Source organism: Neolamprologus brichardi, chromosome 13 (genome assembly GCF_056152115.1).
Source record: "Neolamprologus brichardi isolate AB-2024 chromosome 13, ASM5615211v1, whole genome shotgun sequence".
NCBI lineage: Eukaryota > Metazoa > Chordata > Actinopteri > Cichliformes > Cichlidae > Neolamprologus > Neolamprologus brichardi.
The window spans coordinates 22454906-22479484 of record NC_142116.1 but is presented as its reverse complement, the minus strand read 5'-3'; the positions used below and the strand labels follow the sequence as shown (position 1 = coordinate 22479484).

Below are 24579 nucleotides of genomic sequence, written 5' to 3'. Positions count from 1 at the left end.
ATAAAGAATGTTACATAGTTGAGGGAATCTGGCGGCCTAATGGTGCATTCAGCACCAAATCTTCACTCTGATTTTTGGCTCTGAGACCTTTATTGCTTTTCACGCCACTCTCTCCCTCGCTCTCACTCTCCTCCTGCCAGTGTGGTTTCACTAATTATATGCTGAGCTCCAGCATGAATTTTACATATATTGAGGTCACGAGTTCAAGTCCCCCACAACACACACTCTACTCTTCCTGTGGGCTGCTTCAGCACGCTTATTTTAAAACCTCTTCTCACGGTTTTGATCAAAACCCATAGGCTGCACTGGTAATTTTTTTTAACATGCAGGTTACTCCAAAAGATTTCGGTAGCAGTCCTTTAAAATGTGAACCAGATGCTATGATACCACGTGTAACTGCTATAGCCAAGGATGTGTCCAAGAAGCTTGTTGCAGAAGGGAGTTTGCTTTTTAACATGCGTTTAATCGTGCGATGGAAAAATATTCACCAAAAGTAACCTTTAAAAAGTCAGTGGTAGCATTTTTTGAGACAGTCCACAACTAAGGATGTAATTCCCCGAGAATTAAATGGAATTTTAATGGTATTTTATATGAAATTGTAGTGTAATTATATTTACCTACAAATCCTTACTGGTAGATGCACTAGAATGAAGGAGTAATGTTTCAAATTTTAATTTAATGTTGTAAGCACTGCTGCCTTAACCTTGTCTTGTTATACATTTATTATGTATTATGTGTGTGTGTCGTGGGTGCTACACTAGTCAATAGTCCTCTTTCATTGCATATAAAGACTGGTCTCGCTTTCCTACAAGAATATTGAAATCATTATAGTCTGTGAAGGTTCTCAGTCATCCAGGTCATCGTAGTCTAAGGAGCTGGAAAGAAAAGCGTCTGGCCTTCTTTAACCTGCTTGAAGACGTTTCACCTGTTATCCGAGAAGCTTCTTCAGTTCTGTCAAAAGTCTTCAAGGTGTAAATTGTTGGTGCATTATAGATGATTTTTTTCCTTTCACAAACACTGTTCAATCATCAGCGAACACTTCTGAAGTGACCGTGAGAAAACCACCAAAAATAACACGAATGAAGAAACACAGATAGAATAATTGTTTTTTTTATTTATATAAAAGCCCAAAACTGAACACAAAAAAGGTGTGAAAACGGGTGTAGGTCACAATCAGCCAGGGTTTCGGGTGAGCTCATTGTGAAACCTAGCCCCACCCTATCATTTCCTGAGGTCAAATGGCCCAGGATGTGAGAGGGCGTTAAGGCGTCTGGGAAGGGATTTTAAAACTGGATTATAGATGGCAGACAGTTAGTGTCATAAGCCACCGCCTCTGTTCAAAGATGGTCGCTCACAGTGGACGTAAATGGCTTCTTTCACTCCTCTTTCAAACCATCTGTCCCCTCTGTCCAAAATGTGAACATTGGCATTGGCGTCCTAGTGACCTTTGTCCTTTAGATGCAGATGAACAGCCAAGTCTTGTGGCTCTTCTACGTTGTGCCATGTGTATGTGACCCATTTGACTCTAGAACTGAAGAAGCTTATGGGATGAAAGGCGAAATGGCTTCAAGCAACTTAAAGAAGTCCAGACGCTTTTCTTTCCAAGCTTCTTAAACTACGATGACCTGGATGACTGAGAACCTTCACAGACATTTGTAGGTAAATTTAATTACAAATAAAATAGAGTGAAATTCCATTTAACTCTAGGATAATTAAACACTTTTTTATATGCTGTATTATAAAGTGCTACCAATGAAAATAAATTGAAATAGGGCTCTCTGACTAAGAGGTTGAAGGTTATGCCGTCCATCTCCCAACATGGACATTTTGATCTTCTTCACAGTGAAATTTGACACTACTGGAGCATCACTGTGAGGTCAAATTACTCCAAGGGATACCACTTGCATGACTGGGAGCTGACTGATAAGCGTCAGTTGTTCTGTTTCACGGTTCAGATATTTGAACACTGGATGACCTTCATCCATTGTCATTCAGTGCTCTCATCTGTGTTCCAGGTAAAAACATGTATGTTTGCACTCTCACTGTAAAGTTGCTCAAATTGGGATTTAGGTTAAAGCTCTGCTGTGCAGAAACATAAAGTAAATCTTTACAGCTGCGAGTGGGTGTCTGAATCCTTAAATTATGAGTCTAAAAATACGCAAATCTTCCCGTAATATAACACTCCCCATATGTATGCTTTTAGGACACAACATGCAGTTTCCTCAGGTTGTTAAACCACCCTCAAAAATGTGGTCATGACCTCAATTTCTTTCCTGTAATTAGAGTTTTGTTTTTTTAATCCGTTGCTATCATTTTTTATGCTACCTGTGTGTTACTGCTTATTGAAAACAGCTTAGACTGTTTGGTTTTCACTGGAAATTAAGTTAGCTGGAATGGGGTCTGCCGAAGCTGATTGTTGTCACAGCTGTGCAATAAACTCTTCATTGGATTCTTGTCGCCATAATAATATCATCATGCAACATTCACCAGTCCCATAGGTCAAACTCACATGTGTATTAAGGATATCAATTATACCACGCTTGGATCACTGAAGATTGTCTTTTCATACAAGATGTTGCATTTGGTGCCTTTCTCTTGTTTATATGAGTGCAGTTTTATTGCGTTCTGCACTTGTTGGACACCCACTCATGTTCTCCCGGACTTCTGTGCCCCTTCATATGAATGTATATGTGATACATCAAAATGCAGAAGAAACTATGTGTGTCTCTGGGTATATTTTGTCCAGTACTGTAAGTGATGGGAAACAGTCTGTTTCTGTGGCGATTGCAGCTCCCTGTGGGAAAGTGTTTATAATTAAGTGTGATTTTCTACATCCACATCAGACCACAGGAAAAAGAATAAGGCAGGCTATTTCCTGTAGTTGCTGCTCAGCTTTTCATTTGTTCCCATCTTTTTTCACTGGTTTAAGAGAGAAATATGCAGATTTTGAGTTGGGAGGACTTGCAATTAACTGATTTAAAATGCTTATTAATTCCACAGGAAATTTTCTTCATGTTAAATTGCTCATTTGAATTTATTCAACAGTTGAGTAAAGTGCAGGGTGAATTCGAATGAGCTCCTCAAACGACTGGAAAGACTGAAATAAAGGGCCATTTGCAGACAGTGCTGAGTTCTGGGTCCATGTCCGCGCGGCCTCTCGGTAGAGCTACATTCACTGGCTCAGTGACCAGAACTGACACGCAGTCGCTCACACAGAACACCGGTGTCAGTTTCAGAGGAGGATGCCGAGGTAGGATATGAAAGACGCGAACACACCGAAAACCTCGGTTTGAATTCATTAGTGGTGTCTGTGACGCCAACTGAAGCGGCGCGAGAGAGGAAAGAAAAATCAGCACGATCTCTGATTCTCCCATGGTTCAGAGAGTTTGTACCTGTACCTGTCAGACAACTTATCAATTCAGCAGGGAATCTAGTAAACAAATCCAGAACCCAGAACCCAAATCCCCTGATACAAACACATTCCTAAAATCATTCATTCATTTATTTTTGGGCATGGAATATTCTTCATAAAATCAGTGAAATATTCAAACAAGGGATGGAATATCAGCTGCATTTGCATGTCATTTTCACATGCTAATGAATTTTTTGGTGGCAGTACATGGAAATAATATTAAAAGAGTGTGGTAAGAGTTTGATATTAGAAAGGTAATATATAAAATATTATGTACTTACTAAAATAATAAGCTTGGGAATATCAAAGTAGATAGCTGGTAATATTAAACTTAGATTTATGTTGTGAAATTCACTCCAATAGCACCAAATTTTTATATCTTTATTATCCATCAATTTATGCATCCATCTTCTGTCAATTTAGAATAACGAATTAACCTAAGCCAGAGTATCTGGAGACACGGTATGGCTCAGCCAAAGGCTGGATTCAAACCTAGGACCTTCTTCCTGTGAGGCAAAGGTGATCACTATAGTGCTGCTCCAGTACTTTAGTAATTTCCTGGTATTACTCTGTTATTAACTCATTCTCATGGCTTATTTAGCCCCATTATTCCCATCTTATTACCACGATGTAATCTTAATTGCCACCCATTTGTCTTCTTGTCACACTGCAGTTATGCAGACTTCTCCATGCATGACTAAACTCGCGAAAGAAACTATAAAGCTTGAGAAGGAATGAAACTAAGAGGGATGGATCTGACTGGACTGTGCAGGAAAAAGGTGGAACGATTTTAATATTATATTATAATAACGAGGTATGGTACAATATCCTAGCAACCGAACTGTAAGAAATGGATCCAGCGCTGCGTGATGCTTCATTTTACATTGAGAAAAATCTCACCCTGCCTGCTGCAAACCATCTGGGTTTTTCTCTGTGACCATTTTATGAGCAGAGCTGCCACGTGGGGCACAGTATGATGCAAGCATAGATTCAATTATGAGGTTGGGGTGTTTGGCAGGAAGGTGTGCGTGTGTGTGTGTGTGTGTGTGTGTGTGTGTGTGTGTGTGTGTACTGGGCTCTGTCTGAAGCTGATAGATGTGGAGATTTCTAGCTTGGCAAGTGGTTTGGCAAACTGGCAGTAATGTGAGAACGGCCCATTGTGCTTCTGCAGAAAAACCCCTGAACGCTCAGCTGTGTTTACAGCCCAGAGCGTGGCACGGCAGAATCCCCCAACAGCCCCCGCTCCAAAAAACACAGAATCAGAAAAAAAAGTGCCGTTCCCATCCCATTTTTCCTCCAACATGCCCTCCGTGAGGCTGCCTACCAATTAGCCACCGCTGCTGCTGAGGTGAGATAACAACAGAAACCCATGTATCCCCCAAAGACCTCACTAGGACCTTTATTACCGTATTGATATCTTCTGCCTGTCACCGCTGCCCTCACTTGCCTGGCAGCGTGCCAGCAAATTTTCTATGAGCGGGGGAAAAAAACAATCCATAAAGAGGCTGTAACTCAATGCAAGTAGAAAACAGCAGGAGGCAACATCAGACTGAACGGTACATGCTGTAATTAGTGAGAAACTGGAAGGAATAAATATAAAATAAGGTACAGCTGCTTAGTAAATTAAAAAAAATTAAAAAAACAGAACTCAATAATAGGTGAAAGCACAAATATGAATAAAAAAACACAACCAGTGGCAAACAGAGGGGAAAAAACAACAAAAACAGCAGTTTCTAATCCTTTTATGTGCCCACCGATGTTTTATCTCTCAATAATTCCTACATAGACGTAATTTGTCCTTTATGTCACAAAAATGTTAAAAACCTAAAGTACACAATGTCGTTTGAGAACAACGGAAAAATCTAAATATTGCATTTTCCACCCACAGATAATAAAGTGTTCAAGTTAGCTCACATTTTTGTAGCACCACAAATGAGTTACTTCATGGACGCAGTTACAAGAAAGTCCAGTCGTTCAGAACACACACAAAAGTGGCTGGCAGACCAAAATAATAATAACAATAACAATAATAATAACAATTAATAGGCATACATTTTATGTTATTTTATGTGCAAAACTGTTAGCAGTGAAAACAAATTGTACGTTTTCCGATTGTCCGCTTGGTGTCTGGTCAAAACTCAAACCAAACCTTCATTTGCAGCCATGGGTTACACAGACTTTAAATCTTGCTTATAAAATGGGACTGTAACAAAAGTGGTGACATTTAAATGCTTAAAAAGTGAAAAATAAATTTGACCTTCTTAAAAAACTGTATCTGAAAACGGTTAAAAAGAAACATCTCAATGTGAACTAGTCGTCAAAGGCACTCTTTTTAAGGGAGAAAGTGTCTCATGTGTTGTATTTATATCACGTTTCTTTATTTTGAAGCAGGTGAAACGTTACACAGACCTGATCTGATGGAAACTTTCAGCAGTACCACGGCGGCTGCTTGTCGAGTGTTTCGAGTGAGGCTTTACAGTAAATGGATATGGGGTCACTTCTACTGCAAAAGCCGAGGTCAACCTATCAGGTAGCCATTCTGTGTGTAAGTGCTCATAAAACACTGCAAACATCTATTTCAAATGTCCCAGCTGTCACTGAAGTACTGGTCCTCTTCCTCCTCCTCCTCTTCTTCTTCCTCAATCCCATTTGTCATGAGGTCATCCAACTCATTCACTTCCTCCTCGTCCTCGTCTTCCACCTTGAGCTGTGCGAGCATGGTTTGTAAAGTGGATTTTACTTCCTGAACCTCCTTCTCTAAAGACTGTGCAAAGGGAGTTAAGGAAGAATGCTGCTGCAGACACACACACATTAACATGTAAATAAAACGTATGCCAACAGACAAATATGTCACATGTGCCCTGATGTGTGCCCCCTGACGGTTAATGGCGATAGCAGCGAGCAGCCATAACGTGATGAAGTCATCAATCTCCGATTTTGGCCCACGAGCGGATTATCGGGACAGATCATCGAGTCATACTCAATTTAACCCCATCCAATTATTCGCTATTCATGAGCTCGTCTCAACCGTGAGGCTGGGTGGCAATGTGGGGACCCAAGCAAACAGACTGCCCAGCTAAATTATTCATAAACCATCAATGAAACGGGATAGAGGCTGTCAACAGGAGGGGGATTGTTTAACCTGCTTAGAAACTCAAATTAATCGTGTGAGTGTCCAGCTTAAGTGGCAAATCAAAGGGATGGCTTTGATGGCAGATGGGGCCTGATGGCTCGTTTTGCTGTCTGAATGGACACAGATTGTCCTCATTCATAATTAAACAGCTATTAAAGAGCTTTTCATGAATACTGCAGAGGGTTCGACAAGACTTTTAGGGCGGCCTAGTCCAAATGGGAAGAAACTGCTCAGAATGATCTTAAAACCCCTTAAAACTAACCACAAACACCGACAGGATTTTGCCCACCCTCGTCTTCATTTTCTTCAATCCCAGTCTCCGCGGTTGTCCATACACCCCCTGTTATTGAGAGCAGGGACTCAATTAAGACCCTTAGACACTGCCGGTTTGATCGTACTGTCACTATGGCAACAGTCCCAGCCTCGCTAGTTCAGTTTCTGTTCAATTTTCCTTGCAAACCGACAATACTGTCCTCAAGTGTCCACTGCACTTCTGCACGAGTGCAGTGACTTCAAATATCAGAAATAAGTGACACATAAGGACATGAGAGCAGAGAGGTGGAAAGAGGTGCGCTGGTTTCTGTCTATCTCCGACTGCCAGGCTGCATTGAAATCATGCAAACGGGGTCTGTGCTGGCCCCTGACAGTACAGTGGGGGACGCTCTAAAAAGATATAAAAGCAGACTAACCACAGATCAACAAAAAGAGCCGGGGAGGGGGGCACTGCAGAACACACTGATTCTAGAGATCGCCAAATTAAATACACCTGCAGCCCGTGTCCAGCACAGAAAAATTGGACGTGACAGAAACTAAGCAACAGCAGGTAAAGGTGGCAAATTTTCACCACGCCAATGTTGAAATATTACCTTTTGATTCTGTCTTAATACGCCCACCATGCAGAGGGGAGAAGTGGAGCGAGAAAAACACACTAATCTATTTCCAATCAGCCTTCTAATTAGCGCAGAAAATGATGTATTGTGACCTGTAATCAGCTTCAACAGTTTGATTTGAGTCATTATCATGGATATTGTAATTTCCTGCAAACCACATCCAGCAAGTGGAAGTGGGCAAATGGAGAAAGGGAGGGGCGGTGAGGACGGGTGGAGAGAGGGAGGGTCAGCTTGGAGAATAGACGTTAAGATATGACGGGGAGTCATTACAGTGACATTCTTCTATCTGCTGCGGCACTGCCCCCGTCGACCGGCTTTAATCTCAGCCCGTGGTGACTGGCAGCCCGCATCAGCGGCCCTCTAATAACCTCACGTGGATATTTACCGTTTCATTTTCGGGCTGGCACTTCCAACCTGTCAAGAAAAATCCTTTGCACCCAGCTTACATTTGAAGCTGAATGGACAAATAATGTCAGATTAGACAGGCTGATTTTTTCTTCCTTTTCCCCCCTGTTTCGTTGAATGGTAACGTCACAAAACGCAAACATCAGTCTGTCAGCAGTTAAGCAAGGTAGTTTGAAGGTGTACTTTGGAGAGTTGGAAGGTCTTCAGGAAAACTAGGTGTTTCAGATAAATGGACAGACACACATAACTGACCCCAAGGTGTGAATTATCGGGTCAGTCATGCAAGAGTAATATAGGACAGCAAAGTCATTGCAACTAGGAAAACTTGGTGGTTCAAATCAGGCTGACTGCAATCACTCTCAGACTGATTGGTAAAGGTTTACAAATAATGCCAATCTAACAGAGGAACTTAGTCAGCATGTCACAATCAATCTGAGCCACTCTAAACTAGCGGTCCCCAACCTTTTTTGCGTTGGTTTATGTCTGACAATATTTTCACGGACCGGCCTTTAAGGTGTCGCGGGTAAATACAACAAAATAAAACCAGTACCGGTACCAAAAAAAGAAGATTTATTTATAACACACCGGAAAAGACCCAGGGAAACAGAGTTAACGATAAAAACAATTTAAAAAAAATAACGCTGAAAACCGATAAAAACCTCGAAAACCACAAATTTCACACCTGAGCCTCAACTTTTGCAGCCCGGTACCAAACGAGTCACGGATCGGTACCGGTCCGTTCCCGGGGGTTGGGGACCGCTGCTCTAAATCAATGAGTGAAATTACTTTACAATACCGGACTCAACTCAAATATTCTTATATAAAAGCAGGGCTAGCCAGCACCCATGTAATTTGCAATTATATTGCTGTCCTGGAGCAACTATGTCACTATTTGTGCAGCAATTTTCTGTTTCATATCTGTGAGACTCTGGCTGGACTCTAAATGTAAGTAATTAATGTTGGCAACAGATTTGTGAATTGCACTGATTTTTCACAATGAATTGCCCTATTATCAGAAACAGATTGTAAGTGCCAACTTGACCCCAATCAGTTGCAAACTAATAGCACACTGACTCTGTCTTATTGCCATTTTATCCACAACATAAAATGGTGCGCTGTCTACAGAGCACCAAGGTTGCTCTGTAGACAGCAACTGACTATAAGTAAGAGACCTGGACTTTTTCCAAACAACCATTTCAAAGGCACTGGAAGTTCAACACCCACAACACCAATGATTATGTTTGTGCCACAGGCTCCAGCCACTGTTTTCCCCACTGTGACTGTAGCATGATGTATATTTACAGTTAATTTAAAGGATATGGGTGAGGGCCTGATCCCGATTCAGTATGGCCATCTGCAGTTCATCTTCCAAGGACAGCAGCCTGTTGCTGATCTGCTCACAGCGCTCCGTCAGTTCGGTAGCCCCAGTGTCGCTGCACCCATCCTGGGTAAGAGAAGACAGGAAGGGTCAACAAGGGAAGTTGTTCAAATATAAGCATCTGATACTGACAATGATCAAAACACAAGTTTAACTAAAAGTAAATGACCGCTTGTGCTAATCTGATGTAATTCAACCAAAGAAAAGCAAAGAGTTCGGAAACTCTTTGCAGATTTCTGTCTCCTAGAAGGTAACATGCACCAAGCTACAAGAACATTGCCTACAGCTCCCATAATGCAACTGGGCAGTTATTTTATTAGCCCCTCCTTGCCTGATAAAAATGACAAACCGTGTTTGCATGTGGATACTGCAACAAACAATAAACCTCAAAGTTATCATCGTGCTTCATGTTGCCCTGGGTTAGATGAACTGTTTGCAGGCTCACACACTGACATGTTTAAAGCAGCTAACGTTTTTTTGCCATTTTAACCACTTGCAAGTCTCAGTTAATGTGCAACAAAAAGCATTTATTCGCAAACACACACCTAGGGGGGCAGTGTTTACAACATTAAGAGATATCTGTGTATCACACCAGAAGATGCTACAAGGCCGGGTGCATTTTGAAGAATGTCAGGGATGTCAGGTTGGTGGAAGTTCAGAGTGCAGTAGGGCAGAGCATTCGGGGAGCAAAGCTGGCCATAATTAGAACAGCCCCCTTTGCAGACATTGTGTCCTAGTTTCTTCTCTCTTATCAAGCATAGAGAACACAAACGCACACCCAAGAGTACACGCACACTCACTTCAAGCAAACAGACACACACACACACGCACACAGACTCAGTGTTCTCCTTAAACAACACAAAGAGTCTAATCTGACTCATAGCTGCAGGTTAAAAGAAAAAGAAAAAAAATCAACTCCCTGCAGCTCAGAGGTGTCAGAACAATCACTGAAAAGTCGCGTCTCTGGTCTCTGCCCTGGAATAGCTCTCCCACTCTGGATGATGTAACACCAGAAAAGAAATGTACCACAACAGCAAGTGTTGGGGGCGGCAATATGTGCAAGACATCCTGACACAATTATGGAATTAAGCGAGATTTTTTAAATGCGGAGAGGCCCACAGGAAACAGCATTCAGAGAAAAGATATTTTAGCGCTTGAGGAACTTTGAATGAACAAACGATCACTGTCACAAGTCTCTCCTCTGGCTTCACTTCACCTCGTCCTGGATCTTTTCCCCTCAACAGATTCAGTGAGCTGTTTGTTTATCCAGGTTAGGGGCTTCTCCAGCAGATAAGGGCCCTGGGTTTGTGTAGCTAATTGATTCTTTACTTTCCAGCCTTTAGTCAGCTTTTGTAAAGTCAATACAACCACAGGACAGAAAACAAAAGCTCCCCGTGCAGAATGACACTCTTTAAAACATACGCCTGACAGGTTGTTTAAAAACCCTTAAAACAAAAACAAAATCTTTAAAAAAAACCCAAAAACAATCACAAATTGTAATGTTGCTCCAGGTGGTGATCAAAACAGCTTTCTTCGCTATCTCTGCCTTTGACAAAGAAGGCGACAGATTTCACCGACATGTCAATTTGCATAATAGAATCGCAGGCTTGCGTGTATTGGCGTGTTGATTTCTGTTGTACATTAGCGCTAATGTTATTAAACCAAAGTAAACAAAGCACACTGGGGGAGCGTGGTGTTGAGGAAATTATTTAGGAATTCAATATTCAAACTCATGTATGCAGTGGTATGATTATTTAAGCAATAATGAGTGAGAGGCAGCAGGTAATTGTGCATGCTCCCATGGGTGCTGTTCTACCCACTTTGCACCAGGCGGACAATACAAAGCAATATTATTGCACTGGCATAGCACTCGAGGCAGTATTTGCTTAAAAAAAATACAATGGCTAATTTATTTTAAATAAGAAACTTGGAGTGCCTGACTTTTTCATAAAAAAATAAAAATAAAAACTAAATGAATATAAATGAAAGGCCAGTAATACGGAGGTTCATGCCAAACAAGTTCAGCAGGAGGTAAAAGTCTGTATTTTGCAGCATATTGTAAACAGCAGATCAAACGTAAATCAAGATTTTAGCCTCGTTAATGCGTTAAGTACTTTTTTATGTACAGGAAAACACATCAAAAATATATCAAACAAATTTCGTATGAGAACTTTTAGTGTGTTGTCTTGTCTTTTGGTCCCTGCATTCACACGGGTTCTATTTCTCTCCTACCTCTTGGCAGCCAGCTGTCTGCAGTGGAAGTTACAGAAATCTTATTTCAAATTTTGAGGTGAAACGTTCAAGGACATCATCACAGTAAAATGCTAAAAAAAAAAATAGGTGTCTCTCAGTGAACAGCAGCCTGCAAGTTAAGCACATCCACGACACCGCTGCTGAAGGAAAGCTATTAGCTCATACTTGAAGTACTTTCTAAGTTAATTTTCTTAACAATGATCAGTTTCAGGTATATTCAAGTTGCAACTACCTTGTAATGTAAAAGGTTGCTTTTTAGGTTTCAACACTAATCCTTACCAACAAATACGTCTGCAAAGGAACATTTTATACAAATATGTGCAGTAATAAGAGAATTCAGTACTGCAGTTATTTTATTACATATTCAAGGCAGTATGTAGTAGAGATGGACCGATCCGATATTACGTATCGGTATCGGTCCGATACTGACCTAAATTACTGGATCGGATATCGGAGAGAAATAAAAAATGTAATCCGATCCATTAAATATCAAAAAAGCACCTCAAAAAACTTGCGACACGGCGTAACTCGGCTCATAACCGTAGCACGTCAGAGCAGTGTGGTCACGTGATAGAGTGGCTGTGTGTATTTGTAGCCTGCTAGCAAACATTTTATCTCCGAGGAAGCTATCTCAGATAGAAGTAAAGCAAGTGTGTAAGTTCATCTCTGAATGTTTGTAAAGCATTCCCGCGTTAAGCTTAACAACCGATATATAGAGCAACTGCCTCTTCTCTCTTCCTCCCTCTGCTACTTCAATCGTGAAACTGATCAATGATCAGCTGATCGGCTTTTCTGTCGCGAGTCCGTCTCTCTTCTTTGTTTTTGGCCCACTTTGCACCAGAAAGAGGAAACCAGCGGCTGAACAACAGCAGCACTATTAAGCTTGATAAGCTGTTGTTAGAATTTATTTAATATTACTTTCTACACCAGGATCGTTTTCTACGTAGCTGACGGCTGGTAACTGTGCAGGGGCGGATCTAGCAAAGTTTAGCCAGGGGGGCCGATAGGGCATTAACAGGGAAAAGGGGGCACAAAGACATACTTTTCTTTCTTATTCTCATTTAAAATATCTAGCTTTTAATTATTTAATAATTATCTCAATCTTACACCCAAAGTTTTAATCTGATGTAAAATGTATAGAAGTCCATTACTGTATATAGTAACTGTTAAGTCTAATATACCCTAGTAAGCTGTAGTACTTTTTCCTTTGGGAAAGTACCATCTGTGAATTCTGCAATTCTGTTGAAGAAAGATGTTGAATCTATTTAATTATTCTTGAAAAATAATTTATTTCTGTGAATTTTTTTCACCCTGCATCAAATTAAAGTTGATTACATTGATTAAGCATCATGAGGAAGAGGGTGGTTCCCTATTTCTTTTGCTGGGAGTTTGCAACCCTATTAGTTAGGTTGCTTAATATTTCTGCTAAGTACTCTTTAAAATACCAGAATAGGAAGGATGGTGCAGGTTTAACTTTATTAGATTGATCTGTGTTGCTGATCTATGAAATATTTTGGGTGCAGTGTGTTTTTTTTACATACAGGTATAACAGAATAGGTTTAGTGTTGTTGTTGTTTTTTAACTTGAGTATGAACTTATACAAAAAGCAGCAAGATATTAAAAAAACATTTTTGTTGATTAAAAAACACACTATATCGGATTCATATCGGTATTGGCAGATATCCAAATTTATGATATCGGTATCGGTATCGGACACAAAAAAGTGGTATCGTGCCATCTCTAGTATGTAGGTTGAGCCCCAAAAAGTCGGCATGCATCATATGTCCAAATGCTTCCCAGACGTGCCATAAATGCACACAGCTGTCCCAAAATCCAAACCATAAAGAAATTAGACAAAGCTGCAAATGTTTAGCTTTGTCCCATTTCCTTATTTTGCAGTTTACGTTGAAGTTCAAATCGAGGATCAGAATGGGGTAGCGAGGTGATACAAGTGACTTTGAATGTGGCAGTAGAAACTTGGACTCTATTTTACTTTTTCCCAGTGTTGGGAAGGTTACTTTTAAAATGTATTCCATTACAGAATACAGAATACATGCCCCAAAATGTATTCTGTAACGTATTCCGTTAAGTTACTCAATGACAGTAACGTATTCTGAATACTTTGGATTACTTAATATATTATCATGCTGTTTACAACTACGTGAATGTACTATTGCTGTGATTTATTACTGTTACTGAAGGTCCGCGGCTCCGAACCGTAGTAAAGGGACCTCTGGCTAATACGGTGGGTTCTGTGTCGGGCTTGTAGCCGAAAACTAGCTTTACTTTGTTGTCTGGGTCAACTTTGCTTGCGAGAGACAGAGAGAGGCGTTGAAAGGCTGCTCCAACGGAACTTACTGTTTCGGAGGAAAACACGAACACAGCATACAGTCCAGTCTTAATAGCTTACTTACAGCTGGGCTCTTCTGGCACTCTTCTTGGCTGCAGTGGTTATTATTATATTCACATGCTTCCAGCTCCCATTTTTGCTCGATGACAGCTCATACTTTTCCTTTTTCTCCCTCCCTCGCTCACAGACACATAACGTGTATGGCAGTCCATTCTCCCTGCAGCACGGACTACACTGCCTATGATGCTACATTCTTTTGGGCTATACCGGTAGCATTCTGTCTATTAGCTTAGCACAACAACAACAAAAAGGCCTCTCTCACCCAGGAAACACGCAGAGAGAGAGAGAGAGCGTCACCCTGTAACCATGGTAACCGTAACCCTGCCACCTGGAACAACAGAACGTAGCTGTCAAACAAAACCCAAACAGGCCTGACCCGCCACAATATGAAACAGGGAAGTACCGCCGTGTAATCCATTTATTTCAACAAAGTAACTGTATTCTAAATACCACCTTTTTAAACGGTAACTGTAACAGAATACAGTTACTCATATTTTGTATTTTAAATACGTAACGGCGGTATATGTATTCCGTTACTCCCCAACACTGATTTTTCCTAAAAGCAAAGTTTACAATATGTGTAAAGTTTAACACCAAGCTGACGGTAACTTTGGGGATGTCACTCAAATAAGCTTTGCCAAAACAAAAAAAGATATTTTCTTTCCTTTTCCCCCTCATCTTTCTAGAGATGTCACTGTCATTTCTACCTGACCTTAATGATTTTGCTTTTCATTGTGGGACAATAGCTGCCATCAACAAAGAACTACAAAAATCAGCCCTTTTATAGTGCGCAGGATTGAGTATACTTAATTTTGTCGCTATTCAAATGTGAAGTGGAATTTGAATACAGCTTCAGTTTTTGAGCACTTCTGTCCTACACTGCAGGATTCTCCACAATTGTTCAGTTTGGGGGAAAAAAACCCATCAAGCTTTTTCTTTGTGATGTTTGTTTGGCAATGATCTAAACCTGTAGTTTGACTGACATCCAACAGTACGTGTGCTTCTTCATTTGTGCCTACAAAGTGATACATTTCATTTCAGAGGTGGAAAAGCAATGCAGTGTTAAACATTATAAAACAACCATTAGTATACAGTAGCTCCTGTAATACGAGGTATGATGTAGGAACCTGTTGCAAAGCAGTCAAACAAATCTCAACAGAAACCATTCAACATTCCAGTTTAATCATGTCTCTACTGTTGTTCAGAACTATGGGTGAGTGTAACGAGAGATATGCAAGGACCTTGAAAGGATAAAAGAACAATTAGTAGAGGTTAGAAGAAAACAGTAGCAACACACATGACCACACAAACTCACACACACCAATCAATCTCCATTGTGGCAGCAGGGCAGCAGCTAAGTGGAAATCATTTACTTAAAGTCATTATGGAAAGGAGAAAGAGGTCAGACGCTCTGCGCGAGGCAGAGAATCGAGCTCCTCCCGATGCTATCACAACACCATCACTGGAAAGATGCCATTAAACAGCTATCACATCATCTGACTCAGTGATGTATCACTGTAATGTCCCTGTACTTTATTGTAATTACCTATTTTAGGGTATCTGGCTTTTTAATAACTACATGTAATGTCATACAAAGTTAGAAAAGGGGAAGGCTTCTCACTTCTACAGCGCCATAGTTAAAATTTCATGTAAATTGATGCTGTCTCTTAAAATAGATTTTAGAAGGTAACTGAGCCAATGTTTGATAGAAGCTTTGAGTGAAATGTTATCACTGGTACTGCAGGTTGTAGCATTGAGAACCTGTTAAACATGACATGCGCCATTTACTGGTTTGAATTCCTGCGAATGCCACTGTTTAATGAGTGTATTTGTACTGTGTGGCTGTGTGACCTAGTGTAAATTCAAACATAAAGTTACAGAGTGTAAAATCTCACCACTAGATGTCACTAAGATGCAGATTCCAATTAAGTTAATTCTGTTTTCTTATCGTTCCCAATTAAAGCACGTAATCCTAACTATGGTGGCCACTGTAGGACAAACATGTTTTATTCAGCCCAGAGATTAACCTTAAATCTAGACTGTTTTGTACACACTATTGTAAAATATTTAAATAATATCAACATTTGCCAGCAAATCGGGAAATAAAAAATGTTTTAAAAAAAAGATATTTTTCAATTTAATACTTTCCTAAATTTTATGTTTTTACCAAAAGTCACCTGAAAATCTATGGACACTGTTGATCTCACAGCAAAATAACTCCAAACCACAGTTTATGCTCAGTAGGCTTTCTGCCTACTGTTTACCTCAGCTGCCAGTGCCGGATGAGAAACGTCCACATCTACTTAAGGAGGCTGTAAAGCTTTGTGAAAAGGAATCGATGAGTCAGCAAAGCTCACTTCTGTCCAACAACAGCAACAATGAGGTGGGTTTTTGAGGACATGATGTACTTTTGTGTCAGCAAGCGCTGTTGTTTTTGCTGCTGTTAGCCTCTGTTAGCTGCTGTTAGCCTCTGTTAGCTGCTGTTAGCCTCTGTTAGCCAAGGTTAGTCATATTTTTTTTAAGTGGATCTAACATTCCTGGACTTGGAATGGCTAATAACCTGTTATACAATGTGACAATGTAACCAAACTGTTTACCAAAAGAGTGCAATTTCAACCCTAACATTAGCTGGCTGACAATAAGGATGATCCTTTATATCTGGAGTTTGAAGGCTAGGACGCAATTTAAAATCTGCCTCCACTGCACACAAATGCCAGTCTGTGGCCACATGAATAAATTGTATTCAAGATAGCAGGACAACATGGTAGATACCACAAAACCTGCCCTTCTGCATTTTTAACAGATTAATTCAATGTTCATGAGGATGCATTAGTTTGCCAGCAGCAATATTAAGCGATGTGTACATATGAATAAAATATCCCTTTTTTTCTATTAAATAAACTCAAAATTGATGTTGCAAACAAGACATGGTGCCTCTCACGTAGATGGTGAAACAGGTGACAGGGGTCATGTTGTTGATAATGTTAGCATTGTACTGATAACATTGAACCACACAGTGATAGTGTTAACATCACGCACCTCTGGGTGACTATCCTCCATGCAGAACAAAAACTCCTCCAGCTTCTGCAACAAAAAGGGGAACATTTGTTGAGGCCACACAGTCGTAAGCCTGCTCATGAATTATTAAAACTACAATTATGTCGGCTGTGTACTGTATGTGTGCAGCATCATCATAATGCAAGGAGGCTGTAATTACTCATCAGCAAAACTGACAACAAGAAAATAGATTAACAGACTCGTTTGTATTGCAGGGGTTTTTTTTGTTAGCATTCAAAGTATGTAATTGTACATTCTTCACTAAGGAAAAAGTAATTACTCTACCTACTGGAGGCTAACATATTGTTTGTGGTTTTAAAAAGCAGAGTGAAAACAAATAATCAGCAAAGTTTTAATTATTATTCTAAATTCAAAAGAGCCTTTTTACTTTACTCTGAGGCAAACACAACTGACCCATCCATAACTCTTCACACAGTATCTGATTGGTTTCAAATGCTGCAGTTTTAAACAACTCATATAAACTGGATTGCCACTGCTATCTCTAATCACATCTCACAGCAGCGTACAATCTGCCTCACACAGTTTTCGAGGTGCAGATTGTAAAGATTAACCAGCATCAAGCTCCTCTTTTATTGTTTGTTGCTTTGAGATGAAAACACTCATATCTACCAAGCTAAAATAATGTTTGCTGCCGAACGAAAACCCTACCCACTGAATGTGCCTCTTCTATTTCTATAAGCGACAACAGGAAGGTTATTCTTAAAAGTCTTCATATAAATATTAAACATTTTTACATGCCAAAAAGCTTTTTATCATAATTGTTGCAAAGAAATTCAAAGATAAAGTCATACCCAACAAATATTACAGGGTGTATTTTGCTACACTGGGTTTCAGGCGGGGGGATTACACAGAAAACACAGCTCACAGGAAGAGGACAAAAGAGAGAAATGGCTGGCTGTCTCACCTTTTAGTTCTTGGTAAAATGTTAGGAGGTTCCAGGCTTTAGGAGGAGAAAGAAAAGCAAAGAAAGACAAAAGGGGGAGCGGAAAATAGATTCATGCAGTTTATCATATGCAGTCAAGGAAAGGCAGGAAAGAAGAAGACATTAATGAAAACTGTGTGTTTATGCATGCTAAGGACAGGTCTGTGAGAGAAGCTGAACAGGTTGCAACAGCGGCAGAATTAAACATGGCAATGAAACCCTACAGCTTCCTGTATATTAGATCCAAAAAGAACAAACGTTTGTGCTTGGAACCACAATCCAGTAAATCCATACTAATGGGGAAAATGTAGAGCAAACATTATGATAAACAACAATCTGTGAGCCAAAGTAGGAAAGTATAATGAAACATATCTGGAAAATGTTCTGTGTTTTTAATATATATATATATATATATATATATATATATATATATATATATATATATATATATATATATACATACACATATATATATACATACACATATATATATACACACATGTACACACACAGTGCTGGATCTGTTGGCTTTGTTCCTATCTCACACTAGTCAGACTCCGTGGGTGGAGGAAAGTGTGAGAAGAGGAGAGAATGAGTCGGACTCGGCCCTGAGGCAGTGGACCTCAGCTCACTGTGGGATAGACCGCCACAGAGAATTCACACTCACACATGTGCACACGCACATACATACACATGCAAGCCCACTAACGCATTTAATCAGGAAGTCTAAGTATTTCCAAACGGTTGCCCCCCTCACGCCCACATTTTCCTCGTTTAGAAATACCTTCGAGCAAACACGCTAACTGACTGCTGCTCATCTCACTGCAGTCGGCAGAATCTCAGACTCTCACAATGGCTCCATGCACAAACTGAAGCTGTCCTCTCCAGCCAAGCGCTAAGGCTGACAGAGCAGGAAGATTTTTTTTTTGAGGTTACATTTCACAGCACAGTAAAGAAAAGCAAGTATTTCTGAAAGTAAGTGTTCTCATTTGACCTTTCAGTTGCAAACATGGGTTATGTGCAGAAAATATGTAAGACCTCAGCGCTTGAAAGTGTCACTTGGGAAGCCTTCATATTCAAGACACTAAATCCCAGCCTTTGTCAAGCATTCCAGCATTTATACAGAGGTGTTTAGATGAATTATACATAGTGTGCTCTTCACAAGACAATTTACTGTTACCTTAGTGAACTCTGAGTTCTGTAAGTTGGCCTCAGGACACCATCGCCCTCCTAAAGCAGTCAGCATGGCACAGTCCTCTTCCTCTTTGGTGCCTGGCTGGGATGGAGGATAAACTGTTGCAGTGGGGAGGTCTTCAATGTCTGCTCCACTGCAGCTAGGAGTCCGCAACTGGAGACCTCGCAGGAAAAGGTGACACGCTTCCAGGTCGGCTTCCCAGATTCGCTCCAAGTTGGGAGACCCATAACTAGCAAGGGAAGGAGACAAGTATGTTATGCATTCTGATAGAGAACTTGATGTTTGCTCTCAGTGCAAGTTTGAGATCAGTATTTAAATCATAAAAGTCCAAGTGGTCAGAACAGGCTTTAGCAGCAGAGCTATCTGGAGCTGTCTGCATGCTGAAGGAAAACTAACATCAGGTATGTTCTTTTATGTTATTCAGTGATGTGAAATTTTAAAAATGTACTACAACATATAGCAAATAGTTGAACTGTAGCATGTAGTCACATACATAAATACAATATTATATGTTAAGCTATTAAATAAAATGTAGTGTGCTGTAAAAGAATGTCAAAATAACACTAAAAACTGAAAATACATTGATGCACATCACTCGCGTCACCGCAGAGGCATGTGTCAAACATAAGGACCAGGGGCTAAAACCCGCCCTGCAAACACTCATAAATTTTGGACTTGTCCCTTTAACTTTTTTAAAGGTTTTATGGCTTTTTCTACTGATAAGGACCTTTTTTTCAGCACTACAGAAACTTCTTGTTTTTACAATTTTACACATTTATTTCTTACAATTTATGCCCCAAAAACTAAAACAAAAAACAGATTTCTTTCATTTAAAAGAGCAGCATCTCTTTGTTATGCAGCAATACTGATATTTACCTTTGAAATTGCACTGCTTTTTTCTAATACTAACATACTCAGGGATTAAGTGTGCAGTTAAACTTCTTTACACTGATAGAAAGGGGGCATGTCACTGGTCTGGCGCACTTAAGGTCATACTGGGCTGTATTTGGCCCACATTGTCCATTAACTTTGACATTCCTATTATACAGGTACAGCAGCATCTCTTCAAATAAAGCACATAAACCTCTGAGTGACAGATGAGGAGTGAATCATTCAAAGAATAAAATTCCATTCACAAAATGTAACAAGAGCGATATTCCTCCTGAAAGGATGCCCTTTACTCAAAAGAGGGTGTGGATGCGTTCGTTTCTACTGGGGTCACTGAGTACGAGTTCACTGGGAGGGCAAGGAGATTGTTTTATCTACCTATTGAGTTATGATCAGTCAGCCTTCTTCACTCCTTTTTCCCCGACCTTTGCAGGATCTCAGATCCCAGCAGAGACGAATTAAAGCAGGTAAAATGGATCGTATATACTTAAAAATGAGTTACACCGTTACTGACTTTTATCTCATTGTTTCATTATTTAGGTTAAACTGATCACACAAAACAAGCAAAGGTAAATGTCACAATAAGCAGAGGTTTCTATATATATAAACTTGGGGAAAATGCCCAAAGTGACACCACACTTCATCCAGATTACCTCATCAATACAATCAAAACAATCAAATACACTTTTTATCAAGAAAACCAGACACACATACAGAGATTCCTTGATTGAGAGGCGCTGCCTCTGTGAGGATTGAAGCATTGATCTTTTTATTTTCAGAAACCATTTTCCATTTCCTTTAAATAAAATGCTCCTTCGCTGAGTCACATTTGAGGCCTCCTGACCTTTAAAATCTTCTTGTTTATTGACCTTCTCCTTTCAGCAACCTTTAGATAACTAAACATTCACAAATGACCGTGATCTCCGAGCTTGTCAGACACGCAGCCTTTAATAGATTTTAGGGCTTTTAGACCAAACACAAAAGGCAACAGTTTCCACACTAACTAACACCAACTTTGTTTTTGTGAATCCATGTCATGTAGAAAAATCAAACTAAAGCTGACAGGATGCAGGGAAGACGATGGTGGCTTTATAGGAGACTTATCAGATCTCTTAAAGGAAGAAATGTCCTCTGTCTGTCTTCACATGCCAAATTCCGACCTAGGAGGAAATACTCTGTCACAGACATAAACTCAAAATGATTGACTCACAATGGTAGAAAATACAGCGATATCATTTGCTGAACTCACATGCAAACCCTTATAAAATAGTATTTTCACCTGAAAAGTGCACAGTGGCTCATTCTCCATGATATACAGTGGGGCAAAAAAGTATTTAGTCAGCCACCGATTGTGCAAGTTCCCCCACTTAAAATGATGACAGAGGTCAGTAATTTGCACCAGAGGTACACTTCAACTGTGAGAGACAGAATGTGAAAAAAAAATCCATGAATTCACATGGTAGGATTTGTAAAGAATTTATTCGTAAATCAGGGTGGAAAATAAGTATTTGGTCAATAACAAAAATACAACTCAATACTTTGTAACATAACCTTTGTTGGCAATAACAGAGGTCAAACGTTTACTATAGGTCTTTACCAGGTTTGCACACACAGTAGCTGGTATTTTGGCCCATGCCTCCATGCAGATCTTCTCAAGAGCAGTGATGTTTTGGGGCTTTCGCCGAGCAACATGGACTTTCAACTCCCGCCACAGATTTTCTATGGGGTTGAGGTCTGGAGACTGGCTAGGCCACTCCAGGACTTTCAAATGCTTCTTACGGAGCCACTCCTTTGTTGCCCGGGCGGTGTGTTTTGGATCATTGTCATGTTGGAAGACCCAGCCTCGTTTCATCTTCAAAGTTCTCACTGATGGAAGGAGGTTTTGGCTCAAAATCTCACGATACTTGGCCCCATTCATTCTGTCCTTAACACGGATCAGTCGTCCTGTCCCCTTGGCAGAAAAACAGCCCCATAGCATGATGTTTCCACCCCCATGCTTCACAGTAGGTATGGTGTTCTTGGGATGCAACTCAGTATTCTTCTTCCTCCAAACACGACGAGTTGAGTTTATACCAAAAAGTTCTACTTTGGTTTCATCTGACCACATGACATTCTCCCAATCCTCTGCTGTATCATCCATGTGCTCTCTGGCAAACTTCAGACGGGCCTGGACATGCACTGGCTTCAGCAGCGGAACACGTCTGGCACTGCGGGATTTGATTCCCTGCCGTTGTAGTGTGTTACTGATGGTGACCTTTGTTACTTTGGTCCCAGCTCTCTGCAGGTCATTCACCAGGTCCCCCCGTGTGGTTCTGGGATCTTTGCTCACCGTTCTCATGATCATTTTGACCCCACGGGATGAGATCTTGCGTGGAGCCCCAGATCGAGGGAGATTATCAGTGGTCTTGTATGTCTTCCATTTTCTGATGATTGCTCCCACAGTTGATTTTTTCACACCAAGCTGCTTGCCTATTGTAAGCAGCTTCACTCTTCCCAGTCTGGTGCAGGTCTACAATTCTTTTCCTGGTGTCCTTCGAAAGCTCTTTGGTCTTGGCCATGGCGGAGTTTGGAGTCTGACTGGTTGAGGCTGTGGACAGGTGTCTTTTATACAGATGATGAGGTCAAACAGGTGCCATTCATACAGGTAACGAGTGGGGGACAGAAAAGCTTCTTACAGAAGACGTTACAGGTCTGTGAGAGCCAGGGATTTTCCTTGTTTGAGGTGACCAAATACTTATTTTCCACCCTGATTTACGAATAAATTCTTTACAAATCCTACCATGTGAATTCATGGATTTTTTTTTCACATTCTGTCTCTCACAGTTGAAGTGTACCTCTGGTGCAAATTACTGACCTCTGTCATCATTTTAAGTGGGGGAACTTGCACAATCGGTGGCTGACTAAATACTTTTTTGCCCCACTGTATAAACAAACTCAAAGGCAAAATGCACCCAGATGACATTGTTTAATCTCTCCCTCTGTTCATTCTTCTCTCTCTCAGGGTTGAATCACCTCCCCAAAAAAAAATCCCCAAAATTGAATGCCACTTGTTTTCCAGCCCATCTCCTGCCTGAAAGGGCTGCCAACCTCTGTACCCTGCCAACGCACGCCTCTCAGTCGTTCTCTAACCTTCATTTGGCAGACAGACAATAGAAAAATTGCTCAGCCCAGTCCCCCACCTCCACCCCCACCCCGCCATCACCAATTCGCTGCCTCTGAATTCTGCTACGGTGGGGATGCACCCAATGAGCCGTGCCGTTGTTATTTGTCTCTTCCGAAGTGGAGAGGAACACATGCAACACACAGATATGGGTGAGCACACATGTGTTAACTTACATGCCCATAAATCACTCTCTGTGGGGATAAAAATCATAAATTCTTCTAAAAATATCAAAGCTGGCCTCATCGATCAAAGCGGCTTCTCTGCAGTGTCAACCACAATTCATTACAAACAACTGGCGCTGGCATTAGGGCTCTGTCTGCTGAAAATTCAGACAACATGTTAGCGCCTAAGCATCCCTGTGATGGTGGCGTCCTGGTGCCCGCTGGTATGAACTCGTCGCCCACGGGGTTAATTGGTGGCAGCCGCTCCGACTGCCATCTGACAGTGGCAGGGTGTGGGCGTGCTGTGCTGCTGATGGCCCAGTAATAAGGAGGAGAAACAGACAGGCACACTCTTTCTATAGTATCTTCGCTTCCCTGTGGGACTACTGACTCACAGGACTCCTCTTTCCCCTCAAGGCATTCAATCCAGACTGCTGCTGAGGAAGGGTTATAAATCTGCTGGAACTTTTAAACGACGGGGCAGTGACCGGGTCCTGCAGGTACCAGCGGGTTCAGTTAGACGTCTCAAGAGAGAAGAGGCACATTATGGGTTCACATCCAGTCTGACCATCATTCAAAAACTTCCCAGGGCTGAAAAGTGAAGCCAACAACCAAGTGCCAAAAGCTGCATTTCCTGAAATGGCCACTCGATGCTGGCTCCAAAAGCAAGTCAATCCCCTTGACTCCCGTGTTAAAATGTCCAACTTCATAGCAGAAATAACCTCATTTACAGCCAGGAAAAAAAAAACAAGTTTTATTTTGTTTTGTCCCTATAGTTTTGTGAATTTAACTCAACGTTAAATAATATTAAAACTTAATGTTATGAATTATATTACATGCTTTGACTACCAAAGCAGTGAGCTGTAACTGGTAGCTGTCTACTAGGTGCTACCTCAGCCAATGCAAGTCACTAAACTGGACCTTTTGACCATTTTTTTAAATCCTTTTTTTGTTTTGTTTTTTATTTATCTTTTATTTAACCAGTAAAGTTGGACTTTAAGAGATTTAAAATCTCTTTTGCAAAAGTGTCCTGGCTAACAAAGCCAACAGTTAGCATACAAACCGGAAAAGCATAAACAGACCTGAAGAAAATAAAGAATTAAGTACAGAAACATAACATAAAAAACAACACCTCCTTCACCATATTCTTTATGAGTGTTGTTTGAGGAGTAGGTCATTTTTAGTGCACTGCTAACTGACATTAGTAATTGGCCAGTCTATCAGTATCAGCAAATTTATAATGGACGGTAAATGAAAATTTAACAAGTAAAGAAGAGACCGGAGGAACGCA

At 40.7% G+C, this 24579-nt stretch overlaps 1 protein-coding gene across 1 annotated transcript in view; it reads right to left on the bottom strand.

The window, feature by feature from the left end:
- Nucleotides 1-4678: 4678 nt before the first annotated feature.
- Nucleotides 4679-24579, bottom strand: part of disc1 (DISC1 scaffold protein) — a 53915-nt gene continuing 34014 nt past the window's right edge. The window contains exons 12-15 of the mRNA XM_087850315.1: nucleotides 19062-19305; nucleotides 16921-16965; nucleotides 9162-9284; nucleotides 4679-6179 (exon numbers count right to left, since the gene is read on the bottom strand). Coding sequence (XP_087706441.1) covers nucleotides 5991-6179; nucleotides 9162-9284; nucleotides 16921-16965; nucleotides 19062-19305 — 601 coding nt within the window. The 3' untranslated portion in view covers nucleotides 4679-5990. The remainder of the gene's footprint in view (nucleotides 6180-9161; nucleotides 9285-16920; nucleotides 16966-19061; nucleotides 19306-24579) is intronic.